We start from the raw sequence: 18,523 nt of genomic DNA, 5'->3' as shown, positions 1-18,523 counted from the left end.
TCAAGCAAATCTAACGGTTTTCATACTCGCTCTAGCAAGAGACACACCAACTAATACGTGTATTGCAGAGATATAAAAAGGAGCCCACTCATAGAGGAGCTCAGTCACTTTCCCTATACTAAACACAACAGATCCACATGGCCCTACTGTGTTCATCTGAGCCAATTATCCAGCCATATAGGGGGAAAACCCAGTGTTTTCCATAAGTGCTGGCCCGTCGGCTAAATAGACAATAACAGAGTCATTGTAAGCTGGTTACTTTTTCCACTTCATAAATTAACTAGGTTTCTTTTCATTTAGACGTTTCAATTCGCTAGTCAGAAAAATCCCTAGTCTTCTCCCGCTAGAATGAACGATGTGCATCTTACATTGATCTATTGGTAGGACAGGCACCTGTCAGTCACAAAGCGAGCGATGACAGTGAGACTGCTGGTTTGTACAGTTTTTCAATCTGCTGTCTGTTCCACCTCTTGGTACCGGTGTTATTTTTGTGCCCTGTGGTTGGCTGAAGTCAAATCTATTTATGGAGGAGAGCATGATGCTTCTTCCTCATCTCCTGTGAGTGAATTTACACGTCCTATGTAATGTAACTGGTAACGATGAGTTGAAATCCACTTAATTATTGTTTTGTGGCACGTGAATACTGGTAGGCTGCTACTGCTTTTTGCCGATTATCTGCAGATAAATTATGAAAACATTCGACGGTGTTGAATCCTCACTGCAGGATCAATAGGAAGTGAAGAGAGTGCCTCATTCTGGTCCAAAATACGATAAAAGACAACAGATTTGCATTTGTATTTATTAAGGATCCCCATTAGCTGCTGCCAATGTCCAAACAGGATTAAGGCAATTACGTCACCCAACATGTACTGCTTTATTTAACATCATACAACACATTATTACACCACTACTACATAATTACAATACAAAATATATAATACCATAATATTTCAACGTTACAATGTACGTCTGTGTAGTGTGTTTAGAATATGTTTGCGTATGCGTGTGCATGCCTGTCCTTGTTGTTCCATAAGGTGTAGTTTTATCTGATTTTTAAATCTGATTTTACTGCTTGCTTGAGTTACTTGATGTGGAATAGAGTTCCATGTAGTCATGGCTCTATGTAGTACTGTGTGTTTCCCAGAGTCTGTTCTGGACTTGGGGACTGTGAAGAGACCCCTGGTGGCATGTCTTGTTGGGTATGCATGGGTGTGCTAGCCGTTTGAACAGACCGATCGGTACTTTCAACAAGTCAATACCTCTCAAAAAGACAAGCAGTGATGCAGTCAATCGCTTCTCTATTTGGAGCCAGGAGAGATTGACATGCATGTTATTGATGTTAGCTCTCCGTGTACATTTAAGGGCCAGAGGTGCTGCTCTGTTCTGGGCCAATTGTAATTTTACTATGTCCCTCTTTGTGGCAATTGACCATATGCCTGGACAGTAGTCCAGGTGCAATACAACTAGGGCCTGTAGTACTTGTTTTGTTGATAGCGATGTCAAGAAAGCAGACCTCTCTCCATCTTAGCTACCGTTGCATCAATATGTTTTGACCATGACAGTTTACAATCCAGGGTGACATCAAGCAGTTGCTCAATTTCCACATTACTCATTACAAGATTTAGTTGAGGTTTAGGGTTTAGTTAATGATTTGTACCTAATACAATGGTTTTATTATAAGAAATATTTAGGACTAGCTTATTACTTGCCACCCATTCTAAAACTGACTGTAGCTATTTGTTAAGTATTGTTGTGATTTAACTTGCTGTGGTAGCGGACAAGTATAATGTTGAGTCATCAGCATACATAGACACACAGGCTTTACTCAGTGCCAGTGGCAGGTCATTAGTAGACAGCTGCCCTGGGGTTGTGCCCGACTCTACCTGGATTATGTTGAAGAGAATTCCATTAAAGGACACCCTCTGTTTTCGGTTAGGCAGGTTACTCTTGATCCACGATATAGCAGAGAACGTAAATCAATAACATATACGTTTTTTCAGCAAAGTCAAAAGTCTAGCAAAAGTTTTTATTATCAATTTCTTGATTGAAAGCCATTGAACACCATTTATTGATTGAACACTCACCTTCAACAACATAGTGCCCTTCAAGCTCATCACTAATCTCGGGGCCCTTGGTCTGAACCGCGCCCTGTGCAACTGGGCCTGGACTTCCTGACGGGCCGACGCCAGGTGGTGAAGATAGGCAACAACACTCCCGCCAAGCTGATCCTCAACACAGTGCCCAAAAGGGTGCATGCTTAGCCCCCTACTTCCTCTCCCTGTTCAAGATCATCACTAAGCTCGGGGCCCTGGGTCTGAAGCCCGACCTGTGCAACTATCCTGAACTTCCTGACTGGCCGACCCCAGGTGGTAAAGGTAGGCAACAACACCTCCGCCACGATAATCCTCGCCATGTGGGCCCCACAAAGGTGCGTGCTCAGCCCCCTCCTGTACACCCATGACTGCGTGGCCAGACACGTCTCCAACTCAATCATCAAGTTTGCTGATGACACAATGCCTGATCACCAACATGCTTCAATCACGTTTCAAGTTTTATTAGTCGTATGTACAGGATACACATGGTATACACTGTCCAACGAAATGCTTACTTGCAGGTTCCTTCTCGACAATGCAACAACAATAAGAAATAAGAAAATAAAAATATGAACATAAAGTAAATGGCTGAATAGAATAGAATAGACATTTTAGCATAGGTATACTACAGGAAGGCACAATTTATAGTACAATATTTACACAAGGAGGGATTGGAGGGCAAGTGTTTAAATTGTGCAGTATGAGCAAATTGAGTCTGGTAGCAGTCGTTGTAATTTGTGTGTAGCATGAATGCATATACTCTATGTGTGTGTGCACCACACAGGTGGATTTGCGGAGCTCCTAGCTACTTGCATTCTACGCGTTGCGCGACACAGGGTCGTCGGGGTTCGTTCTGCTGACATTGAATTCTGAACCTCGGGCTCTCAGCAAGGTATGGATTTCTCAGTTCATCCAGTTTTTTTGGTTGGGGTATGTCCAGATTGTTATTGTGGGTACATCATCATCAACGCATTTCCTAATGAAGCCCGTGACTGACGATGTATATTCCTCAATGTTGATGGATGAATCCTGGGTTGAGGAATCTTTGAGCATATTCCAATCAGTATTTTCAAAAACAGTCCTGAAAGCATCGAGTCTGCCTCCTATGTCCAGCGCCTCACTATTCTCTGTATTGATGGCTGCCTCTTGAGTTGCTGCTTGTAGGCTTGGAGAAGGAACAGAGAGACGCTATCTGATTGGCCGAAGTGAGGGTGGGGGATGGCGTTTTACACATCACGGCTGTTTGCGTACACATGGTCCAGCACGTTGTTTCCATTCGTGTGGCAGTTTACATGTTGGTGATACTTTGGAATCATTTGTTTACAATTTGCTTGGTTAAAATCTCCCACGGCAATCAAGACTGCTTCCAGGTGAGACAATTCTTGCTGGTTAATGTGCTTATATAGTTCACTAGGTGCGGCCTTGATGTGTGCTTGTAGGGGTATGTACACAGCTGTGATAATAGGAGCTCGAGATGTTTTCAACTTCGGTACACAAGGAATTGTTGACGAGGAAACATACACCTTCCACCATACCTTAATCAGAAGTCACCATACGCAAAATTACAAAGCACAGTCGAGTGAATTGTATGTAAGCCATGTGTCTGTAAAAACAAAGATACAGCATTCCCTGATGTCCTTATTATTAGTCATCAGGATACAAGGAATCATACCACAGGAGGTTGGTGGCACCTTAATTGGGGAGGATGGGCTCGTGGTAATGGCTGGAGCATTATGACTGGAATGGTGTCAAATACATCAAACACATGGTTTGATAACATTCCGTTTACTCCGTTCCATACATTGTTATGAGCCGTCCGCCCCGCGACAGCAGCCTCCACTGAATCATACCTGTAGGTCTATTCATGGGTGCCTGACTTTGTATCTGTCTGAGGGTCCTCCACCTGAAAATGTTGCATTTTTAAAACCATTTCCTGTGATTCTATATTTTTTCACAACAGGGAATCAATGTTTACTTGAAAGAACACAAAAGATTTTATTAGGTTTTTGCCACAATACATTCAATTGAAGTGTAGACTAGATTTAGATTTTGCTACAATAAATTCAATTAAAATAGTAGACTAAACTAGTTTTTCTGACTTGACTACTAATCTACAGCCTTCCTCTAAGTCCCACCCACAGTGATTGACAGGTCTGAAACCCTAAATATTCTGTGACTCAAAAACAACCTGCCCCCTCCCCTGACAGTCCCACCCACAGTGATTGATTGAAAGTACAAACTGTTAAAGGGATAGTTCACCCAAATTACAAAATGACATTGCTTTCCTTACCCTAAGTGTCCACAGCAGCAGAGCCAATAAAATACATTGTGCAATCGGAAAGTATTCAGACCCCTTGAATTTTTCCACATTTTGTTACGTTACGGCCTTATTCTAAAATGTATTAAATCATCAATCTACATGCAAAACCCCATAATGACAAAGCAACAACTGTTTTAAATGTACAAAGAAAAAACAGAAATTCCTTATTTACATAAGTATTGCTATGAGACTCAATCGCGCTCCGGTGCATCCTGTTTCCATTGATCATCCTTGAGATGTTTCTACAACTTGATTGGAGTCCACCTGTGGTAAATTCAATTGATTGGACCTGATTTAGAAAGGCACACACACCTGTCTATATAAGGTCCGACAGTCGACCAAGCCATGGTGATTGAAGAAATTGTCCAGCTCCGAGACAGGGGAAAGGGTACCAAAAAATGTCTGCAGCATTGAAGGTCCCGAAGAACAGTGGCCTCCATCATTTTTAAACGGAAGAACTTTGGAACTGCCAAGAATCTTCCTAGAGCTGGCCTCCCATCCAAACTGAGCAATCAGGCAATTGCCTTATTCAGGGTGGTGACCAAGAACCAGATGATCACTCTGACAGAGCAGATGGGAGAACTTTCCAGAAGGACAACCGTCTCTGCAGCACTCCACCAATCAGGCCTTTATGGTAGAGTGACCAGACAGAAGACACACCTCAGTAAAAGGCACATGACAGCCTGCTTGGAGTTTACCAAAAGGCACCTACATTACTTTCAGACCATGAGCAACAAGATTCTCTGGTCTGATGAAAACAAGATTGGCCTCTTTGCCTGAATGCCAAGTGTCAAGTCTGGAGGAAACCTGGAACCATCCCTACAATGAAGCATGGCGGTGGCAGCATCATGCTGTGGGGATGTTTTTCAGAGGCAGACTAGACAGGATCGAGGGAAAGATGAATGGTGCAAAAGACAGAGAGATCCTTGATGAAAACCTGCTCCAGAGCGCTCAGACTGGGACAAAGGATCAACTTCCAACAGGAAAACGACCCTAAGCACACAGCCAAGACAACGCAGGAGTGGCTTTGGGACAAGTCTCTGAAAGTCCTTGAGTGGCCCAGCCAGAGCCCGGACTTGAACCCGAACGAACAACTCTGACCAGACAATAGCTGTATAGCAACGCTACCCATCCAACCTGACAGAGCTTGAGAGGATCTGCAGAGAAGAATGGGAGAAGCTCCGCCAAGCTTGTAGTGTCATACCCAAGAAGACTCGAGGCTGTGATCGCTGCTTCAACAAAGTACTGAGTAAAGGGTCTGAATACTTATGTAAATGCATTATTTCTGGGGGGTTTTTGTTTCATAAATGTGCAAAAAAATTCTAAAAACTGTTTTTGCTTTGTCATTATGGCGTATTGTGTGTATATTGATGAGGGGGAAAAAAACTATTTCATCCATTTTAGAATAAGGCTATAGTAACAAAATGTGGAAAAAGTCAAGGGGTCTGAATACTTCCCGAATGCACTGTCATTTGACGAACAAACATTATTGTGGCAATTCATATATTGCAGTAAAACTGTAAATATGATTTTAATCTCAAGAGGACACTGGTTAAATGTTTAAAAAAGGTTATCTTACTTAGAAAAATTGTCCTGATCATATAGGCCTAGACAATAGATGATATCCGAAACACTGAATTCATACATTTTTAGTCATTTTAATTGTAAAGTAATGTCTTTTTACTCAATACCACAATCTTGGAGGTAAAGTTGTTAAAGTATTAAAATTAGCTGTGTATTTCAAGGCATTCGCATGTACCAGAGGCCACAAAAATAGAGCTTGTTCTGCAATGTTTTCCCCCCGAACCTCTTAAGCCCAGAACTCCCTGGTTGGTTACTTTTGTTATTTGGCTGGCTACTCCATGTACTTACAGAAAACAGAACTGAGCCATGACCATTGATTTTCCAAGTTTTCCACCCAGATCTACAGTAGATAGTTAAACAAGGATCAATCTATGACAGTCTTAAGATTAATCATTGGGAGGAAATGGTAAAACCGGCCTTAGATCAGTGCTTAGAAGAAATGTCATCCTACATCTTGTGGCTATCCCTGGTGCCTCTTTTTTTAAAAGATGGTGAGAGAAAAGGGACGCACACAGGGTTGTATTCACTACCCAGCAAACAGGGGACGTCCTAAGGACATTCTGCAAAGTTCCCATTAGGTCCCTTTAAGGGTTTTGGCGAGACTTTATCCAACTCACGTTCTGGGAACGTTCCAGGAATATTAAAACATATTGTTAACCTCGGGACCAGAAGAGGATGTTCAGTATAGGTCCCGGTTTGGTCACAGTATAACAAGTTGTTATGATGTCCATTACATGCCGACCTCACCGCCCGCGTTGTGTGTGCCAAAAGTGGTCAGGATTTTGTGTCATGGTCATCTGGAGGTTTGTGTAGTTCCCGCATTTACCCAGGGACGTCCACAGGGACGATTTTAGGACGTTCTTGGGCATTGTATTATGGTCCTCTGGAGATTTTGTCTAGTTCCCGGTATGTTCCAGGGGCATCCCAGAGGATGTTATTAGGACAGTCTTGGAATGTGGTGTCATAGTCCCCTACAGATTGTCATCTCTGCATTCATCTCATATAAAATATTCATAGAGCAGTCTTTTCTATTCCCTGAAATCTTACCAAGGCTTAACTCGCAGACCGGCGAGGGGTTAATAGGGCCATTGAGAAAATCACTACCCATAGTTTCAATGGCCAAGACAAGACAAAAAAACTTAGCGGAAAAGCATCAAAGCGTAGGGAGACTGAGTCCTGTTTTAGGAGTGGGGCTATTGGTCATTGAAAAAGGGACTGGAGAAAATGCTGCCAAGCAAGCGTTTGCATCATTTTCAAAAGCGCAACAACAAATCCTCCGGAAAGTAGAAGGAATGGAACTTTCACCGAGCGGTGTATAGTCTCTGTTCTATTGGTGCATAGCCTCTGTTCTATTGGTGTATAGTCTCTGTTCTATCAATAAGTGGTTCATAGACATTTTATGTGCGAGACCGCAACACATTGGTAGACAATTTGGCGTAACAGGGTCATAAAGCATCATATGACAAAGCACAACTACCAAAGCAAGAGGTAACTTATTTTGGGGTTTTGATTTCTAAGGGCAAGATACGCATTACCGGGGATCGGGTAGAAACAATGCGTTCTTTGGCATGACCAAACACTCCTCGCACGCTCAGGAAAACCTCAGGAGTTTTCAATTTTGTAAGACATTTTATTTCGTCATTTTCTGAAATTGTTGAGACACTTACAAAGTTGACGAAAGGGGGGGGGGGGTCCCCCATGAGAGGATAGAGTGGAATCAAGAGTGTGAGGAAGCGTTTGTCGAGTTAAAGAAGCAATTGTGTCAAGTGCCAGCATTGGGATTGCCAAATCTAAAATGATCTGTTAAAAAATGTTGTTCGTGAACAGGAAAAACATTGTAGCGCGATGGTTACGCAAAAATGAAGAGGGCCAAGAGGAATGCTACTACCGTACCTTAGGGAGGTACAGGCGTCAGAAACAGTGTTGCATAACACGGCTTCCATTACAATGGGTCAAAAAGTAGATTTGTATGTTACACACGCAGTAGCAACCATAGTGAACATCACATGAAAATGTACAATTTCAGGTGATTGGTGCTTTGAAACCTGCGTCGTTAATGTCGTTGCATGGGGAGGGTGAATCGCAGACATGTCACCCAGATCAGATTACTCCAAAACCTAGGCCTGATTTGCAAGAGACAGCATTGGAATCGGGAAAAATATTGTATACAGATGGCTCTAGATACATGAACACTGAAGGGAAGAGAGTAACATAACGGGGTACGCTGTGTGTGGTATGCATTTGGAGTAGTTCATGATTTCGGTACATTGTGGTCACAACGGGGCATGTTAAGCGACAGGAACACAATTAAAAATGGTCTGGAGGTATTATCAGAAGCATGTCAGTTACCCAGTAAATTAACAGTGGTGAAATGTGAAGCTCATACTAGTCGTACAGATAAAATCGGCATAAGGAATCGTAAAGCAGACAGAATGGCTAAGGCGGCTGCCTTGGTGAGAGAAAGTGTTAGAAAACCACATGTATATATTGCGAATTCCTTACGATGACAAATTGGCTAAATTTGCCACAGGAAAATGTATTTTGGGTTGAAGAATCAAGGCGAAATGCCAGGGGAATGGATTCTAAAGGTAAAACATTTCAATTATATGGCCAAACACTCCTTAGGGTTTGTTTAAATCAGACATTTTATTTGGTTTTATTTTTAAATAAATTTACATTTGATGTCTTATTCTGGAATGGAATTCTAGAATGGACGAAAGAGTGGAGGGGTCACGAGGAATTAGTATAGGGGTTACCTAACCTAAAATGAACTGGGATCATGAGGAATTGGTATAGGGCTTACCAAACCTAAAATTTACTTTTCATATTTTATGTGGTGTGGTGGTTATAGAGAATCATGGGGAAAAGGAGACCAGTGAATCGTTGGACTCGGTAGAGAGATACTGTCGCCATGTTGTGGGATTTATTGTATGGGGTCTTTTCAATGCAGTTAAATTGGGTATGCAGGAGGATGGAAATGTTTTGAAGAGCTATTTAAATGGTTTCCAAAGGAAAGGGAAAGGAAGGGAGAGGAAACATTTTAATGGTGTAGAAAGCTCTGTACACAAACAAAATCCTAATGAGGAATGATCACCCTCATTAGAAATTGACGGAACAGGGGGATTTCATTATAAAATTCATGAGAAACACCATTCTCTATCCAAATTGTACCATTACTTTAGGAAATTATTATTATTTCCGTAGGGAGTTATAAAGAGTTGTAAGTCTAAGTGGATTAGTTATTCGAATTTGTTCATTTTTGATTTAACATGTTTTTGTTTAATCACGTGTTTGAAAGGGGAAAATGACCAGTTCCCTGAGGTCCTGGTCTTTGGGTACTTATACAGTGGTACTGTGTTCAGGCTGCATATAGAAAGGCAAATAGGGATGACAGTTACTTCAAATGGATTGTGATATATGTATTGCTGATTTCATGTTGTGTTTTTGTTTTGATACAAATATCACCAGATTGGGATCCGGGAGTTGGAATACGCCCTGCTAACTATTTAGACTCAAGAATGCATTGAGATACTGATCTTTCTTTACCAGGCCAATCATGACAGGAAAACAGGGACAGGGGGGGGGGCTGTATTGAGAAGAGTTATGACCAGCAATAAAAGGTTGTTTATAAATGTATGTTCTAGCAGGGATGATCTGTGCTAAGTTGGTCAACTGGAATTTGAGCCCTAGACTCAAAGTCAGCACTGAGGTCAGTCAATCTAAATATGGGTTGGAGAATTGATCAAACGTTTCAGTTGTGATTGGGATACTTATCTCTGAGTGTCATCCTGAGGGGAGGTGGATTGTTTGGGGGGGAATCACTGGATGAAAGCTTGGGACAACCATGAAGGTTTTAACTGTTTTACCCTGCACTCAGAATTGTTACGTTACATCGCATCAATGAGTTGTGCGAAGCTATTAAACATGTACTTTGTGTTAGTATGTTTATAACTGTAGAAAATGCATTAGGAGTATAGTGTGTTATGGGTTAGATTATGGAGGAGTATCATTCCCCGGAGACTGTATATTGTTACAGGAGACCTCTAATGGAAGTGGGAGAGCAGCTAACTGTACACAATATGGGGATTTAGTTGAACATTACACATACCTAGATCGTGGTAAGAGTAGAAGAGATTGTGGTGGCATTTCAGACACTATGGTAAAGCTTTCAGGACACCTGTGACTCAGAGTTTTGTTAGTTTGGATATTATTCCCAACTCGTTCATTTTTCTCCAATTTCTAACAGCCGGTGTACATTTGACAGATTACATGCAGGAGGTGTTCTCACGGCAGGCGCTGTAGGGACAGTAACTGAAGGAGCAGTATTAGTAGCGAAGGATGCTATATTGATAGCATGGAATTGGGCTACTGCACAAATGACGGTATTGTGAGACTATTGTCATGGGCCATGTTGGAAGTAGCAATGGTTACTAAGTAGCAATGGTTACTTTAGTAGCATTGTTGGGATATCAGTTTATGACGACTCATGTCACATGGATTAGTAACTGGTAAATGGGGGGCCGATGGGAGGACACGGGATGTGGTTATTCAAATATCACAAATGATGTTGTCAGGAAATGACCCATGTGCTGCAGTGTGTATATCCTCAGGTGGAAGCAGAGGTATAACCAAGGGCACGGGCTGAATACAAGAGACACCAGGCGGGGGTGTTGGGACAGCGTTGGTTTGGGACCCACACTACTCCATACAGTACCTGCAGCGGTAAAGATCGTCATGTCTCTCCTTGGGGGGGTGCATAGTTCTCACGTGAAGTGAGTTCCAGCTGCATGATGGGTGGGTGAAAACACCATGACTGAGGAAGCGGAGCGAGAGAGAGATTCCACTGTAAGACATACAGATGTGTGGGGTCTGGGAGCTACTATAAACATCATAGTTGGGGTTAGCTGCTTTTTTGGTTAATGCATCATATGATAAAGGATAGAGGGGTCATTGTACTCTGAACAAAAATGTTGAAGGCATTGATGTGAAAGCAGATACAGTGCTGAGTGACCTCAAGATGATGTAATGTTGATTAGGGATACGTACTTGCATATCAGGTGACGTGCCTATCAGTTGAAATGGAGGAGATGGAGAACAAAGTGGAAATGACATGACTTGGGAACACCTCTCGGAACCTGGGGCCGAAAGGGGAAGACTGGGTGTAAGCATGAGGAAGCTTTTTTAGAGCTTTAATTTTTGTGGAACTCAGCAGGAAAGTATCCGGGAGGCATAGGTCGGGTGAAGAGAGAGTGGGAATTGTCAGGGTCTCAGACTTTGGTTTTCATTTATATATAATTATGCATAGCTTATCACATTGTTTATACTGTTATGTTTTGTTTGTCTTTTTGTTGCTTTCCAAGTCTTGTGCTATTACTCTCTTAGGAACCAGAAGGGGGAAGTGGAGAAACCAAAGCCACTCCATCTGACATATAACAAGACAGCGTGATTCAGCTGGAATGGCATTTTGTTATGTGATGATAGATGGGAATTAAAATTGTGTGATCATAGTACAGGTGAATGTTGTTCATTGTTTGTTCCATTTGTTAGATTGTGTAATTCATGTTTTATAATAATTTGTTTTTGTTTTTGTGTAAATTCATGTTTTATTACCATGGTTTATCCATTTATAAGTCATTTCGAAGTTTTTGTAAATTGAACATTAGGACGCTATTGTTCAAGAGGAAGGACTGTTGGAATCGGCTAAACGTTGAACATTGAGATATTAAATAAACGATAGAGAAGAAGCCTTGAATAGAAAGAGTGAAAGAGACTGGGTTTTATGTCACAAGTTAATGGTTCTCTGTAGAAAGCCAGAAGGCTTTGGAATGTGTTGAGCGAACGAGAGGAGAGCAACTGTTGATATAGGGAAGACAGATGGATATCTGTGGATTAGGTGACGGAGGGATTGAGGTCAGGAGGTGAGGACAGATTCCCTTAAGGTAGTAATAAGGGTTTGGTATCCTGTTACCCTCTTTACCCTCTTTCTGTTGAACCATAAGATGTAAGGATTGGAGAGAAGGAGGAGTGTCTTAAGTGGGATGTATATAACTGTGATGGAGAGAAATGTTTTGCTGTCTGAATACATCTGTACAGAACCTTTGGGAATAATTCAACTTGGTTAAAGCTTCTCTAGTGTCCGTGAGTCATTTACTCTAAAAAATAAGAACCTAACAATACGTAACAAACCCGTTCAAAGAAACGATCCCTCTATCTTTAAAAAGAAGGCTGTAGTATAAAGATGTTGAGATCCCTCACCATGAAGACTGCTATGGCCCCTCCAATGATGAATCCGGCGATGACGTCACACCAGTGGTTGCGGTACTCCACCACCCTGTTGATGCCCGTGAGAAACGCCAGACATATGAGACCCAGAGATACGACAGGCTTGGCCAGCTTGGTCCCCTTGGCCTTCACTGTTAACGTGATGTACATCTGCAGCAGGGAGACACACATCAAATCCAACAACTGGTGTAGAAGTTACAGAGAAATGCTTACTTATGAGCCCATTCCCAACAATGCAGTTAAAAAGTAAGATGAATATTTGCTAAATAAAAAAGGAAATAGTAACACAATAAAAACAGGCTAACGAGGCTATACACAAGGAGTACCAGTACTGAGTCAATGTGCAGGGGTACGAGGTAGTTGAGGTAATACAGTATGTATATGTGGGTAGGGGTAAATGTAACTAGGCAATCAGAATACAGAATAAATAGAGTAGCAGCAGCATATGTGAAATGTGAACGTGTGTGTGTGCGCGTGTACGTGTGCGTGTGTGTGTGTGTGTGTGTGTGTGTGTTGGAGTGTCAGAGTGCATAGAGCCAGCGCAAAACAACTAAGATAAATAAATAGATAATAAAGGGAGTCAATGTAAATTCCAAATGGCCTGGGTAGGCTGGAGTCTTTGAGAAATTTTAGGGCCTTCCTCTGACACCACCTGGTCACCTGGTATAGAGGTCCTGGATGGCAGGGAGTTTGGCCCCAGTGATGTACTGGGTTGTATGCACTACACACTGTAGCGCCTTACGGTCGGATGCCGAGCAGTTGCCATACGAAGCAGTGATGGAGCCAGTCAAAGTGCTTTCAATGGTGCAGCTGTAGAACATAGAGGATCTGAGGGCCCATGCCAAATCTTTTCAGCCTCCTGAGGGGAAGAGGTGTTTTCATGCCCTCTTCACGACTGTGTTGGTGTGTTTGGACCATGATAGTGTACACCCGCTCCACTATTGCCCTGTTGATATGAATGGGGGACCTGTTCGGGCTTCCGTTTCCTGTAGTCCACATTTAGCTCCTTTGTCTTGCCGAGGTTGAGGGAGAGGTTGTTGTCTTGGCACCACACTGCCAGGGCTCTGACCTAGTCCCTATAGTCTGTCTCATCGTCATCTGTGATCAGGCCTACCACCGGCGAATCGTCGGCAGACTTAAAAGTATGCTGTTTGGGTTGTGCGCGGCCACGCAGTCATGTGTGACCAAGGCGTACAGGAGGGGACTCAGCACGCACCCCTGAGGGGCCCACACGTTGAGGGTCAGCATGGCGGATGTGTTGTTGCCTAAACTCGCCACCTGGTGGCGGTCCATCAGGAAATCCAGGATCCATTTGCAGAGGGAGGTGTTCAATCCCAGGGTCCTTAGCTTAGTGATGAACTTGTAGGGCACTGAACGCTGGGCTGTAGTCAATGAACAGCACTCTCACATAGGTGTTCCTTTTGTCCAGGTGGGAAAGGGCAGTGTGGAATGAAATAGAGATTGCATCATCTGTGGATCTGCTGGGGTAGTATGCGAACTGGAGTGGGTCCAGGGTGTCTGGGATTATGGTGTTGATGTGAGCCATGACCAGCTTTTCAAAGCATTTCATGGCTACAGAGGCGGTAGTCATTTAGACATGTTACTTGGCCGTTCTTAGGCACAGGGCCTATGGTGGTTTGCTTGAAACATGTAGATATTACAGACGTGTCAGAGAGAGGTTGAAAATGTCAGTGAGGACACTTGCCAACTGGTAAGCACAAGCTCTATGTACACGTCCTGGTAATTCTTCTGAATGTTAACCTGTTTAAATATCTTACTCACCACAGAGAGCGTGATTTGAGTGTTTGCTTGTCAGCAGGAATCAGGAGGATATATTTATGGTCCAATTTGGCAAAAGGAGGGCGGGGGAGCTTCGTATGTGTCTCTGTGTGTGGAGTAAAGGTGATCTAGAGTTTGTATTCCTCTAGTTGCACAGGTGACATGCTGGTAGAAATTATGTCAAACGGACTTCAGTTTTCCTGCATTAAAATCACCGGCCACTAGGAGCGCCGCCTCTGGATGAGCATTTTTGGTTTTGCTTATTACGCTATACAGCTCGGTGAGTGCGGCCTTAGTGCCAGCATCGGTTTGTGATGATAAATAGACAGCTACGGAAAATACAGTTGAAAACTATCTTGGTGAATAGTGTGGTCTTACAGTCCTCAAAGTCAACACTGAACCTCGAAGCCAGTTCCACAGACCTCGTAGGGCAAGCTTTGAATAACCCTGGTATAGAGCTTATTATGAGGTATTCTACACTCTTAGAAAAAAAGCTGCTATCTAGAACCTAAACGGGTTCTCCGACAGGAAACCCCTTTGAAGAATGCTTTTTGGTTCCAGGTAGAACCCTTTTATGTTCCATGTAAAACCTTTTCCCCACAGGCTTCTACCTGGAACCAAAAAGGGTTTTCCTATGGGGACAGCCAAAGAACCCTTTTGGAACCTTGAGACTTCCTTAATATCAGAGATCGTGCACCAGCTGTTGTTAATAAAGAGACACACATCACCCCCCTGATCTTATCGGAATCTGCCATTCTGTCCTGCCGATGCATAGAAAAACTAGCTAGATGTATATTATCCATGTCCTTGTTCAGCCATGACTCCGAGAAGCATAGTCTCCGTACTCAGTACATCAGATTGGAAGGTTGGGTGTTCGATTTCCAGTCATTTCATATGAAAGACAAAACATTTGGGACCTGGTGTCTCTGCTGTCTATGGGGCTGTGCTTGTATGTCAAGCTGCCTCACACTATAGAAACAGGAGATAGAATAGCCCATAGGGAAGGAGTCTGACTCAGGCAAGGCTTACTTTTCCTACCGCTGCAGGGTCAATTGCAATGAACACTGTTAAGAGTTCTAAGTTCTATGTCTCTGTAGTTAATTTGCTGAATGAAAAGTCATGTTGAATCTGCCACCAAAGGTTAATTATACTGAACAAAAATATAAACACAACATGCAACAATTTCAAAGATTTAGTTACAGTTCATAGAAGGAAATCAGTCAATTGAAATACATTCGTTAGGCCCTACTTTATGGATTTCACATGACTTGGCAGGGGCAGCCATGGGCGGGCCTGGGAGGGCACAGGCCCACCCACTGTGGGGCAGGGCCCAGCCAAACAGAATGAGTTTTTCCCCACAAAAATAATTTATTACAGACAGAAATACTCTTCAGAACTGCCCCCTCAGATGATCCAGCAGGTGAAGAAGCCGGATGTGGAGGTCCTGGGCTAGCGTGGTTACTTTCCTGCAGTCAGCATGCCAATTGCACACTCCCTCAACTTGAGACATCTGTGGCATTGTGTTGTGTGACAAAACTACACATTTTAGAATGGCCTGCTATTGTTCCCAGCACAAGGTGCAGCTCTGTAATGATCATGCTGATTCTTGATATGCCACACCTGTCAGGTTGATAGATTATCTTGGAAAAGGAGAAATGCTCACTAACAGGGACGTTAACAAATTTGAGAGAAATAAGCTTTTTGTGCGTATGGAAAAAAATGTTGATCTTTTATTTCAGCTCATGAAACATGGGACCAACACTTTACATGTTGTGTTTATATTTTTGTTCAGTATATATTTAAACTTTCAATTAATTAGAGGTTTCAATGAAGTGGAGATGAAACATTTGCTCTAGTAACGTTTGGAGAGGACATTGTTTCTGCTCTTCCAACAAACCTCCAGTCCCTCACCCCTCTAGCGACAAGCATGAAGGAGAGACAAGGGTTATTCAGCCGAGTCTGTGTCTGATTCTGAGAGACAACGTCCAATAAGGCTGAAGAGCAAGAGGCAGCAATTACCGCTAAGCGCTAGCTAGTAGGCACAGAGCAGCCCTGAGACCCAGAGACATAGCCTACAGTATTAACCAGAAAGCTATTTGAATAACTAGCCCTGCATTGACTCCAAATGCACCCCTCCTCTGGCAACAATAAATAATTCAAACAAAACATTAGACATGATTGCAGAAATATAAATACTGTCTTCTAAACATTCTTAATGCTGGATGAGTGTTAATGATAAGCATGTCACCAAACTCCTGTGTCTAGCCTCTACCCTCAGGCTTCACATACAATCAGTCGCTTTGAGAAAAACAGAGACATCCAATCTTAGAGGGCGGGCCACTTGAGCTGAAATTGGAAAGGAGGGAGAACAGAATAGGATGGGGAAGTGATTTTGGAGCACCCTTTTCCCTGCACCGTCTTCAGAGAGGAAATTCTTCAATAAGAACTAATTTGATCAAGGTGCTCAACAGCATAGACACCACCAACAACAGCAGCAACCCTCCAAAAGATCAACGGAGCAGCATTCTGAGCAGAGCAAAGCATTCTGCTCAGTCTAGATCCAACTGTTTCATTCAATAGCACAGCAGCAGCACAATATAGGCTCGGAGTGAAAAGCCATGGGCCTACTTTTCTGAAAACCTGGATGCAATTTGGTTCTAAATCTGAACTAAACAGATGGTTACCACAAGGATATTGTAAAAAATGTCTGTTGTACACATTTAACATAATTTGGCTGTTCAAAGAAGTAAAGCCGAAAACCTTACAATGAAACTAAGCTCAGTCTCATAAAAATAAATGGGCAATCATTAACATTCTGAAATAAGCAGAAATTCCGTTTTGGATTTGATAGCAACAACCTCGCTTGAGCAGATCGGGGAAGATTCTCTATCAACATCAAATTTCTGAAGTAGGACCACCAATATAAATTAACTATGGATAATAGGCCTTTTAAACAAAGTGGTGTAGATCATCTTCAAACTGTCCTTAGAAGTACATTTGGTGTAGTCGGCAGGATCAGATATGCATAGTTAGCATGAGATCCCCCACTTCACCGTATGTACTGTATAATAGATAACTGTGGTAATATCATCCTGCATCCCTAATAGTCCACCAACAAACAAACAAATACGGAATAGTAATAAATAAATAATACATAATAGTAACTTCTACAAATAGTGTACTACACTTACCGCTGTGTAGAGCGCGGCGTAGACACTGAGTGCCGCCTCTTTGGAGGGGAAGGATTTGCGGGCGCGCATGATGTCGTCCTCGTTTCCCGTGCACACCCCCTTTTGGTTGACGAAGCGGGCGGTCTGCATGCAGCCCAGGGCCGTGTAGTTGGGCTTACACACCGTCAGGAAGTGGGGGGACAGGTTTCCTGTTACAACCTGGCCTGCGTTTACAAAGATGTCTGTGGAGAACAGTCCGAACGCATACACACCTGGAGAGAGATGGGAATGAGAGAGAGAGAGAGAGAGAGAGAGAGAGAGAGAGAGAGAGAGAGAGAGAGAGAGAGAGAGAGAGAGAGAGAGAGAGAGAGAGATCAACAAAGGTTAGAGGTGAGGAAGTGAAGAGACAGGATGGTCTCCAACCACTGTGTTAAATTAGTCATAGACTAATGATGAGTATGTGATTATCTTTGTCTAGATGAGAATCCTTCACCTTGAATGTCTTCCTTCAGCTTGAAATCCTCCAGAAAATGAAAAATTGTTAAAGGCTTGACTGCAGTGTCTAATTAGACCAGGGATGGGCAACTTGTGGCAGAATAGTTTTTTTGGGGGGGAACTGATGCCGCATTCACGTGCTAGTCAGAACTAGGAAACTCTGAAATGTCTAACTTGTAGTTAATCACGTGTCGTGTTCAACAAATGACCAAATCAGACATTTCAGAGTTTCCTAGTTCCGACTAGCATGTGAATGCGGCATCAGTGGAGGTCTCAACTTACTGTTGAGAGTTAGAACAGTAGAATACACAAAGTGCAATTTAGAAGTTTGGTTGTGTATCAGCTGTTTTTCTATTGTCATGTCAGTCACTGGCAGTCACTCAATTAGCCCATGCCAGCCAAAGTGTTGGATTGGTAAATTAATCTACCCAGCTATCTAAACTTGTAGTAATCATAGTCAATTTTTTAAGTCACTCTCACTCAGATATCATTTTAAAAATGGCAAGCATTTCTCTCCACCCTATGGCAAAATGTGTAGAAATACAGGACATTATCTGTGAAACTGCACATTTGACAGAATGGTTACAATTGCAGCAAACTCTCTTTAAAACTACATTTTCTCTATATGTAGAATCACAGGTAATTAGCTGTAAACTGCACATTTCTCTCTCCACCAACATAGTTTATGTCCCAGGGACTGTTTGTATGTCAATGCAACAGGTCAAACTGACAATGATTACAAGAGAGGGGCTCTGGGATTGTTAACTTCAGTAGGTACCTATTCACCTTATCGGGACACT

At 42.6% G+C, this 18,523-nt stretch overlaps 1 protein-coding gene across 2 annotated transcripts in view; it reads right to left on the bottom strand.

Annotated features, from left to right (window-relative positions):
- The window catches only part of LOC110530181 (phospholipid phosphatase-related protein type 5-like), a 63,112-nt gene that overhangs the window by 17,110 nt on the left and 27,479 nt on the right, over nucleotides 1-18,523 (bottom strand). Inside the window, exons 3-5 of one of the 2 annotated variants that reach the window (XM_036985741.2) lie at nucleotides 17,250-17,500; nucleotides 12,253-12,429; nucleotides 10,953-11,132 (exon numbers count right to left, since the gene is read on the bottom strand). In XM_036985741.2, coding sequence (XP_036841636.1) covers nucleotides 11,067-11,132; nucleotides 12,253-12,429; nucleotides 17,250-17,500 — 494 coding nt within the window. In that variant the 3' untranslated portion in view covers nucleotides 10,953-11,066. Of the gene's footprint in view, nucleotides 1-10,952; nucleotides 11,133-12,252; nucleotides 12,430-17,249; nucleotides 17,501-18,523 lie in introns of those variants that run through there. The other variant, XM_021613048.3, reaches the window with a different exon arrangement.

The sequence above is a fragment of the Oncorhynchus mykiss genome, chromosome 8 (assembly GCF_057628025.1).
Source record: "Oncorhynchus mykiss isolate SJ-2025 chromosome 8, ASM5762802v1, whole genome shotgun sequence".
In the NCBI taxonomy this organism is placed as follows: domain Eukaryota; kingdom Metazoa; phylum Chordata; class Actinopteri; order Salmoniformes; family Salmonidae; genus Oncorhynchus; species Oncorhynchus mykiss.
Note: the sequence above shows the minus strand (reverse complement) of the source record. Positions and strands in the feature narration are given on the sequence as shown.